The sequence below is a fragment of the Catharus ustulatus genome, chromosome 3 (genome assembly GCF_009819885.2).
Source record: "Catharus ustulatus isolate bCatUst1 chromosome 3, bCatUst1.pri.v2, whole genome shotgun sequence".
Taxonomy (NCBI): domain Eukaryota; kingdom Metazoa; phylum Chordata; class Aves; order Passeriformes; family Turdidae; genus Catharus; species Catharus ustulatus.
This window is the reverse complement of record NC_046223.1, coordinates 43,972,733-43,983,269: the sequence shown is the minus strand read 5'-3', so window position 1 is coordinate 43,983,269 and position 10,537 is coordinate 43,972,733. Positions and strand designations below refer to the sequence as shown.

Here is a 10,537-nt window from a genome sequence, read left to right as displayed (position 1 = left end):
GTTCTGACTAATTCTAGGATTGCCAGAATATTCTCTCTTTCAGTCATAAGATTTCCCATTCTCCCATTTTCCTAATTTCATTTTTTAAGTAGCCATTTAAATCTACTACCCAGCTCTTTTCCACATTGATTTCTTCAGACCAGATCCCAGCATCATTCTCCAGCAACCTCCTCTTTCATATATTTTGCTGAATTCTTGCTGCCTTGCCCAGAACTGGCTTGAAAAATCTGTGCTGCTTTTTCTCTCTGCTCAATTTCTAGTTCCTGAAATCTTATGTATCTCATTGCTATTCCCACAGCCAAGCTTCACTACTGCTATTCTTACTCACTTCTGTTCCTCCCTGCTACATTACAAGCTAACACTGAGGACACCAACTGGAATTCAGGAGCCAAAAGTTCTACATTCTGCTCTCTCATGTAGATCAGCTTTATATGCATAACTGAATGTCTTTTCTTCTTCTGGCTCCAGGTGATGCAAATATCACCAGGACAGATTATCAGCTAAACACCATCTACTGCTAGAGGTGGAGAGCTGAGCTAGCCTGAGAAACTTGTGGGGCTGGTAGGCCCCTGTTGAATTCTCTATCAGTCTGCTAGCTCATCCTCCCATCACTTCTTAAAAGTAATTTTTAAGCTTCAAAGGACATGTGTCTCAAAATTTCTTTTTTTTTTTTTTTTTTTGACCGATGGATGGATAGATAGAGCCAAACCAATACCAGCAATGCAGTCTTGCTTTGTGCAGAGCCAGCATCTGATCTTTGATTTAAACAGAAGTTCTGTCAGACTCAGTGAAAGCAGCATTGGGCCCTCAGATGCAGCTCAACATGAACAACTCAAATATTGCAGCAATAGAGAAGGTGTGAAAGAAGTACACACAAACATGCATATCTTCTTACTTACTTGCTGTATTTATCATCATATTTGCAGATGTAGCTAAGGTGAGCAGCAAAGGCTTCAACTGCCAGTGGGCATGGAATTTCTCCACTTTTTCTCTTAATTATAACTCCTGCATCAATTAGAAACATAACAGTTTTAAATTGACAATGTAATTCAAGCAATTGAAAAATATGTTTTCTATATATGGCTTATAAAATGAGTATTATTGACAGTTTTCCCCCTAAAGCTGGAGAATTATCTGCAACAGATGCTAATTTGATTTCTTTTCCCACAGGTAGTACATGGAAAAGTAGAAGGGGAAGAAGAGGGATCATTTTTCAGTTGGAAATGAAAAGATGTTAGACACAAACATCTTTGGCACATATTCAAAAGAACCCACACATTCCTGTAGCCCCACAGTAGCCCCCTAAAGATGGTATTAGTCTCTCCTTTTTTGAATCACAAGAAATTGTGGCCAGCTCTAGAGCAGTGACTTGCTGTCATATGCTTTGAATTCTGGAGATCCCAGATTAGTCCCTTGAGATTAAATCCTTTGCTTATCTCCACCCATGAGGGCCAAGGGCAACATAACCTTCCCTTCACTGGGTGCCAATTGACACAGAGGAGAAAATGCAGTAAGAAGGAACCAACTGGCTGAACTCAGCGAAGCCAGAAGTGAAGCTGGTGTGTGATTGCAGTCTCTTTGAAATGAAAAGCAGCCCAGTTCCTGCTGTGGGGAGCCAGAGCTCAGAAGTTACCCGCAGGTTGCTCACTAAGAGCACACATTTCTCTGCCTGCAAGTGCTGCTGCCTGTCCTGCCTGGTCAGCTGGCTTGGTAACTGAGCTCATCATGGGGGATGGCCATCCTGCCTACTGCAGAAATCTGTGGAAAGGCAACAGGCATCACCTTGCAGCCTTCTACCAACCACTCTGCACAGACAGGTGCTAGAGCAGGTTACTCCAGAAATGTGCCCCATTCCCTCATGTGGTCTATCTTTGACAATCCAATACAACAGCAGTATTTGTAAGTCCAATGCCCTCCTAAGAAACTCCACTAGCTCCTTTCTGATTTATTGCTCCTATCCTTCTTCCCCCTTCCTGGGGAAAGCTCCCAGGAAGGAAGGGTGGGTAAAACAAACTGAGAGCATAGGAGTCTGTTCCCTAATTTTTGACCTTATGCCTGCCCAGGGTATGGAGCACCACTTACTCCATGGCTGTGGCACACTGCCTAGCGAGGCTCCCTTCTCCCAGGTACAACACTATTTTGTCCAGGTCTAGAGCAGCACAGGCTTGGCTGGATCCTTTCTCAGCATTGTTTCAGTACAGGTACAATCCTTGGCTTTCTTCTTTCTCAAGCTTTCAAGAAAACTTTCTTGGCCTTCCTTCTGCCAACTCTTTTACAATCAGCCCTTAAATGCTACTCACGTTTTGATTACAGACTTCACCATTTCATTCCTCCAGCTGGAAGTCTCATTCAATCCATTATCTCTGTCAAGCCCCCTGTGCTGTCCTAGCTGGCAGGCTCTATTTTGAAGCTAGCATTGCAATACATTCTAAATGTCATGTTACATCTGAGCCACGCAGAAATTTATTTGGGGTGTTTAAAGTCTGATTTTCCAAGAGTCCAAAATTATATTACCTCTGAATTGTTCAATACACTCTCCTTTCACCTCTGCCTCCTCAAGCTGGGTGTAAATGTACCCAAGGAGCAGAGGGAAAAACCAATCAAACAAAAATTTTTTTTGTTATTTTCATGTAATTATTGTAGTGTGGTTTTGATTCTTTTAGTGAGTCCTACACATACCCTGCCAGCATGAGGTAAAAAGAACTGGTGCACCACCAGCCTGCTGCATTAGTGCTGCAAAATCCCTTGCCATCTCATCAGAGTAGTCAGGGAAGGGTAAGTATGTTCCTGGTACAAGTGTTATACAAAAAAAAATCTGGTACAAGTGTTATACAAAATAAAAATAACCTTCCTTCTCCTCTTGCTCTCTTCTCTTTCTTCCCCTTCACTTTGGAGGGTTTGTATTTCCTTTGCAATTTGCTTCATAAGTATTCATAATCTTTAAAAGAATGCATTGCAGTGGCAGAACCGTATACTCCCTATCACTTTCTATTATATTCCCCATAACATTCCCCTGTTTTGAGAATATAAATAGCTTTATAGGTATACTATTTTTAGCCTTTCCTAGGCTTGTTTCATAGCCATAGCCCACCTTCCCAGGAAGACAACTGCCAGAGCTGGGTCATTCCTAGCTGCAGGTCTCTGTGGCACATGTCCCGAGCCAGCTGACTCATCGGCACATCCGATGACACATTTCCCCTCCTGGTCCTCCCCCAGCACTGCCGTGTTCCCATCCCTGGCAGCACTCCAGGGAACACACCGCCTGCACTGCAGCCTCAGCCTGCTTTTGCTTCCATGCTGGAAAGGGTGCTGACTGCCAGCCTCCATCCTGTCACCATAGACAGGCATCAGCTTTTGGGCTTGGTGTTCTTTTAACCCTTTTTTTCCATTTTGATTTAAAGTTTTAAGCTCTATGATTGTGAAGCATAACTTGGGAAATACTACCTCAAATGAAACAAGCCAAAAGCCAAAGGTTTACATACATTTCTTTCCTCAAAACACTTACCCTAAGCCTATCTAGAAAAATGTGGTTTTTTTAAATGGGAGTCCCACTAATACCAGCACTTGCATCCTTCTTGTCAAACCTTGAGGTTTCATAACAGTATGAAAGAAGGGGCATTGCATGATCAAGTGCTATCTGGCTTTTTTATCAGGATTTTGATTCCTTACAGTTCTTTATAGGAATTGCTGACATTCAGCATTGTACAAGGTCTGATGATCGAGGTCTTCCCATCCCCAATCTTGCCATGCTGGGACACAACCTCCTTCCTGACTGTAGTCTCACAAAGGACACATGGCAATGGTAAGTTGAAACCCTGAGTTTATACATTCTGGAACACGCTTTTTAACATTATACTTCTTCCCCAGATTTTCCATTTCTGGGCTAATCTCACAAACTGATTTTTTCTGGACACTGGACTGTCACCAGTCACCTGTCACTCCAACTTCTCCTGGAGTAAGAACCACACAGAGACTCATACAACTGCTTCATACAATTGTGATAGCTCCACAACATCTCCCATCTTCTCACAAGTCATTTAGGAGATGCTAATATGCCATCTGCTGCTCTTTATTCCTTGCATATGTGGCCCAAGCTTTGTTTTCTACACTTAGTAATTGACTGTTTAGCTTTTAAGTAGAGCTAGTTGGTGAAGAACATCTGTGGAAGTTCTTCTCCCAAAAAAGCTACTTAAAAAGATCATGGGTTCAACAGTTTTTTGCTGAAGATTTTATTTTATTCTGGTCACCCTACCGTGGAGCAAGTGAGGCTGCTGCCTGTTCCATCCTGCTACATATGAAAGGTAGAAAAGATTGCAATTATTTTTAGAACACAATAATGGAGATGCTTGGGAAGTGGGCAGCAGCTCTAGAGTAAAAAAACAAAAATGCAGCTTTGTCCCACGGATGGGGAGATTTGGGCCAGTGCACAAATGACCTGCTTTAGAATAAGGTAACTTTTTAATCTCTAGGGGTCCTAATATCTTTTAAATTCTTGCTTCTTCTGTAATACAAGCACAAGGGAAAAATAAAGCTTAAGAGCAATTAAAAATTAGGCCGGATTTTGTTCTAGGCAGAAACTGCATTCTTGAGAGCAGAATAAGCAGGCTGTGTTTACAAGACCAAAGGAATTATATTAATCCTCGAGTATCTGAGATGATGTATTATGACATGCTGGTTTAAAACATCCATTGTAAACAACCTGCTGCATCTAAGAATAGTATGCATAGATCTGCTCTGGCAAGTGTACTGCTCTCCTGGTGCCTCTGGCTTGGGTGGGATTTGCACTCCATGTACAGGCAAGATTTACCTTCTTGACTTCTCTTTAAATTGCAATAAATAGTAGTTATTAGCTATGTCCACCTCTTTTCTTATCCTAAGTGTTCTGTTGACCATCTCTTGCCTTCTGTTTTTAAGGTTTTCTCTTCATGGCCTCCTCCAGCCCACACACATTGACACCCAGCCAAGTGCAAACACACACTGTGCATCACCAGACAATCCCACTGGCACCAGCCTCTGTTCAACTGCCCTGTGTGAGTTTTGGCCCTGTTTAACTACCCCCTCTCCCCTGTAACATGTGCTGAGCACATCCGTGCTACAAGCCTGTCTCAAGGAGCACAGATTTCTCCTCTTCCTCCTCTATATTTACATGCCTTAGAGGCGACTGGTGGTCCAGCTTCTCTTGAGTTGGTTTAAACTGTCTTTGCTGCACTGACTTTAGTGATGCCAAATCAGAGGCAAGCAATCTGGTCTCTTGCCTTCCCACCGAGCTTCCATCTGTTCCTATGTCCCTGCTAGAGACTTTTTGCTCAGTATCCCTCTTCAAAAAGCCAGTCTCTGTTTTCTGCTCTGATTCACAGTGAACTATGTCAACTATCCTAGCCAGCATTTGGTGAGCAACGAGTTGGGAAAGCCTTGTCCATCACACACAAAGGTCGTAATCATAAATACCTCACACATACCACCTACAATCCTATCTATTGGGCCAGAAAGACCCAAGGTCAATCACAAGCACAACAGCTCACACCTCCATGTGCTGCTTTTAAAGGATGCTGCCAGCACAATCTGCTTTCGCTCCTCTTTTTAATAGGGCAGTTAACACTGATGTTTACAAACAGTATTTTCCTAACATTTGTGAATTATAACCAAATGCTCCATGTTAGTCTATAAAAAACAAGTAGTACTTTATAGCAATAACTCTTGTCCAGTTGAATAATCCAAATCCAGCAAAAACCATGGTGCAACAACTCCTGATGGTGAAAGCCCCTCATGGGGGACTACATTGCTCCAGAGACTGGCTTCAGCAAGATCTCCAAGTGTCATACTTCCTTCACATATATATTTTCAGCATTTGTGCTCAGACACCACTCCATCTGAATCTCCAGGCACTCACTCTGCTGGGATGCCCAGCACAGTTCCTCAGCATCAGCCACACTTTGCTAAGGCAATGAGCCTTCTGGCAAGGCACTGAACAACACACTGTCAGCTTTCTCAGTTTGCCATACAGTAATTCTAAGCCTTAGCTTTGCTCCTGTAATCTGTACACACATGTGAGGGTTGCTTGGGATTCAGAAAATGAGTGTAGAAGATGCCTCTGAATTGGTGGCTTTATATTTAAATGTTTATGTTATACTCATTTATCTCTGGCAATTATACATAAATATGAATCAGAAAAATTGTAAGAAACTGAAACAACATTCTCACTGAAAAGTAATTTCAAGAAGTTAGTTAGTCATTGCATTTTACAGAAGTTTCCAGATGTTCTTAAATCCATCTCATACTTTCAAAAAGGAAAGTATTTCAGTAGCAAGAAGCTCTCTGTAATTATTTGAACTATCCAAATTATCTGTTTTGGTTTCTTTTCATCGATTGCCAAAATCAGTTTAACATACAGCAGGAAACCTTAATCATATCTACTTCTGGCAAAAAAGATATTTGTTTGTGACTAAGTTTTTACTAGATAAGAAAAATTAATTGTAGGGTCTGCATGGAGTTCAAAATATATCACGACGTTTATTAATTTTTCTGTAGCACTAATCCTACAAGATGCTTTGCAAATGGGGCTAATATTGTTTTATGCGGTAACCATCTTCCTTTCTCTGACCATCAGCAAAGATATAATCTGTATACCTAAAAGGATAGTGCCTCCACCAGCTCAGAAAAGAAGGCTGCATTAGCAGAAGGCTTTTTAACCTTTGTATGGGAAAGAAAGAATAGCTGTATGAAGACAAAAAGGGAAGTAATCATTACAGCTACTGTTTATCTAGGATGTATGATCAGTTACAATCAAGCTCTTTGTTCAGGCTTATTATCAATCTCAGTGACTCACTTTGGCTTGTGACATAAAGCATCTGCACTTTTGAAACGAGAAGCAGGAATATTGCTTACCTTGTTGTACTGGAGAATAGGCATTGGTCAGAAAACGAAAGTGCCCTTTATTGTACCAGCAAATCAATGACATGTTTCCCTTCATTCTTATTCTGTACTGTCCTCTGGACTGTGGAGTTGCAGAATTGTTCAGCATGGAGGGAGGTAGGCCTGTGCAGTCACTCTTCCTGGTGCTCAGCAACCCACAGCAGTAAATCTCTGCACGTGAACGAACACATTCCCTATCAGCAAGTCATTGCATGGACCCAGAGAGCAAAACCAGCAGAGCAAGCCTGAAGGACCTGTGAAAGAACTTGCCCTACAACCTTTTAACCCAACAGACATGTCAGCCAACTGGTTTTCTTCTGTAATATCAAATATTTGTGTCCTACAGACAAGTGCAGAAAGCCTGATCTCTTATTGAAATATACTGCATGCCTCCTGCATTGTCACAAGGAAACAATGGGAAAAACAATTCAGGGTATTTTCCTAGATGTAACACCTACAATCTGTGTTTAACATTATAATGTATATAACGTATAACATAACAACATTTAAAATTAGTCTCAAAAATCCCCCAGTGGTGATACGCATTATGGGACAAATCAGAACTTATGATCCAAGAGAGTCTTGGATGTTTAACTAAAAGAATAAATTTTGGAAGGATCAGGGAGATGGGGAAAGCTATAGAATCTCAGATATTAACAAATAAATTCTTCAACATGACTCCTATGATGCATTTAGTCACAATAGTTTAATCTTCACTGTGCTGCCATGTTCTTGATTTTTAGCTTGAATACATATTGCATCTGCATCATCTGCTTTGCTAAGAAAATGTTGCTTAAGCAGCTAAAAACCACTAAAACCACTGTTTGATTTAAAAAAAATGCAATGCCAGAAGGATGGAGAAGATGGAAATACAAGTTTGTGAAAACTAGTTCTGATTTTAGGACACTAAAGCAAGCACTGATCTGTCCTGCACAGACACCAGAGGCTCTTGCAGGAGACACAGTCTGTTGCTCACAGCTTCTTCGCCTTTTCATATGGGAAAGAGGCAATGAATAAAATCTAACACTGCAAAATGCATCTTAACACAGCCAGGTGGGCACAAACAAGGTTTGAAATCAACATCAATAACAATGCTTGAATTTTTCATTAGACTCTGAAATACAACAGCCTGATTCTGTTAGTACAAGAGAAGCAGATCTTCTCGATCAAATTTTTCCCCGACTCAAAGAAATCTTGGATGGAAATTTCCATGTTCTCCCTCAGTTTTGTGTTAACCCATTTGAGTGGAAAAAACCAGTGGGCATGGAAGCAGGTGACATCTGTGCACATCTCGTGGTGGTTTAAAGCTCATCTGTCAGCTAAGTCTGCTTGATCAAATTTTTCATCATGCTGAATTTTGCATGGTATCCTTACAGTGAAAAAGCAAAGTCAGAATGCAGTGTCTGGCTTCCCCTAAACATGTTACCTCTGTTGTTATGTTTCCATAAACATGTTACCTCTGTTCCTGGATTTCCATTTATGTGGCTCTTCTGCCTCTGTCTTTCTGGAAGCACCTAATCTCTTGAGTGCAGGTGCAGCCTTTGTCCTTGGTTCACATAGTGATTGGCATGCTGAGCATCCACTCAACAGCTCACAGACACTACAGGAATACTAATAAATTAACTGCATGTACTCATACATTGGTCCAGTTGCTGTGGGCAGATCTACAAGGAGCTACAGCTCTTCCATCAGAAATTTAAGCCACTGATGAGAGAAGAAGGTCAACCAACACAGCAATGGGAACACTTCATTCTCAAGGGAGAAACCTGCACTCCACCAGTCATTTCTAATGAATGAATCAGTCCTGGAAATCCATAAATTCCTTCCACAAAAGAAAATGAGAAAAGCCTGATGACAACAGTCGTTATAGAGGGAACTTCACCTCCAGTGGAAAGCTGATTTTTTATTTTTATTTTTAAAAATTTCTTCTGTTGCTAAGAGATACCCAAACAGTGTAGGTCATTTACCTTCAGACTTAGCCATTAACGTAGTAAACATTTATAAAGCTTTCTTCTAGCAAATATTAAGATCTTCCTGCTTTGATAACAAGAAAACCTGAGAAGAATTTCCTTAGCTGCCCAGAGTTTATTATTCATTGAAATGTGATACTTTTTCCAGGAGGCTGCAATGGAACAAAACCAAGCTAATAACTATATTATTGTGCTAGAGCTTCAAAACATCAACAGCCATCTCCGAGATCCCATACTAATTAGTTGTAACCTTTTCTTTTATTGTAGCAATAAGCCTCCAGAAAAGTTCCAACAGATGTTCCACTCCTCATGCAGAATAATGGGAATCATTTTCTCTCTAAGGAACACATCCTATAGCCTTCCTGCTGCACAGCCTAGAAAAGTGCAGCACTTCTGCAGACTTACTAGCATCTCTCATCATGGATGAAACCCTTAATCTACTGTAGAGATTTTTAAAACCACCCAGTTACTATAGCAATAAAAGCAATAAAAATTACACCCATCTGACTCAATGAAGTTTTCGTGTGTAATTAAATCAGAATCACAACAGGTGTTTGCTGCACACATAGGAGTCACTGGAAACAGGTTGTTCTCTGGTCTTCTTAAACTGTAAGTGCAATATAAATGAATAACCTAAGATAGTTTAGCAAAGAATAAAAGTGGTGTATTCACCCAAAACTCTTTCCCGAAGTCTCCAGCCTCCAGAGAGCTTTGCTGAAGCCTGTTTCACCACACCTTCATTAGTATAGTTCACAAAGGTCATCAGGCAAAAATACACATTCTACACAATCATTTATTCCACATGCAATACTGGGTCAAGTCAGAGATGGGAAACCGGGGTTGGGGTGCTGTGGGGAGCAGAAGTGAGTTTGCTTTAGTCTACATTTAGTCCTGGAGTTGCAGAATCCTGCAAACCTAGTGGGAATGCCATAGTCAACTAGGCTGGCAGCTCTTGCAGCTTTGCCAGCACCAGCCCCTCTGGAAAACAGAGCCAGCTGCTCCTGATGGTTCAGAACATGTAGAAGGGACTTTCAGGGATCAGTGTTTAAGGGAAGCATGGAACATAGGGCTTTAGGAGGTTTTGTCCTCTATAAAGGACAATACTAATGCTTAGAGAGGGAAAAAGGGATGTGACTATGAATGAATGTCACAGCAAATAGCGGTGACAGCTGTCTGCTGACAGAACAGAGAATCTGGGGCATTTCAGAGCAGGTTTTCAGTTCTATTCAGAGGCCAGTGAAAGAAATTCTTTGTATGTCCCCTGAAAAATAAAAGAGGTCTATTCAGAGTTTTGATTTTGGAAAAGATCAAAGTGTTCTATCTTATTTTCTGAAGTTTTCTCAGTTCTTGGTACCTTCACATAGGTCTTAGAATTATGTTCACTGACATCCTTTTCTATTATGAGGCACACAACTGTCTACTGTGGTGCAATGAAGGTGCTACACCACAGGCTCTCAATAGAGAGCATTACTGTCTTTAACAATAATGCATGTGTGGGCCAGGGGAAAGTGAATAATAGTTAAGATTTGAGAAAATTTTTTATAGGATTACAGGATCCTATGGATTAAAGAATAGTTCAGGCTGTAAAACAACTCAGGAGGTCACTAGTCCCACCCCCTGACAGAGATGGGTGAGCTCTGAGGCCAGACAGTGCC

The 10,537-nt window shown here is 41.1% G+C and overlaps 1 protein-coding gene across 1 annotated transcript in view; it reads right to left on the bottom strand.

Annotated features, from left to right (window-relative positions):
* Positions 1-10,537, bottom strand: part of PGBD5 (piggyBac transposable element derived 5) — a 66,899-nt gene that overhangs the window by 8,342 nt on the left and 48,020 nt on the right. Inside the window, exons 5-6 of the mRNA XM_033055117.2 lie at positions 6,886-7,083; positions 900-1,005 (exon numbers count right to left, since the gene is read on the bottom strand). Of these exons, the coding sequence (XP_032911008.1) occupies positions 900-1,005; positions 6,886-7,083 (304 nt within the window). The remainder of the gene's footprint in view (positions 1-899; positions 1,006-6,885; positions 7,084-10,537) is intronic.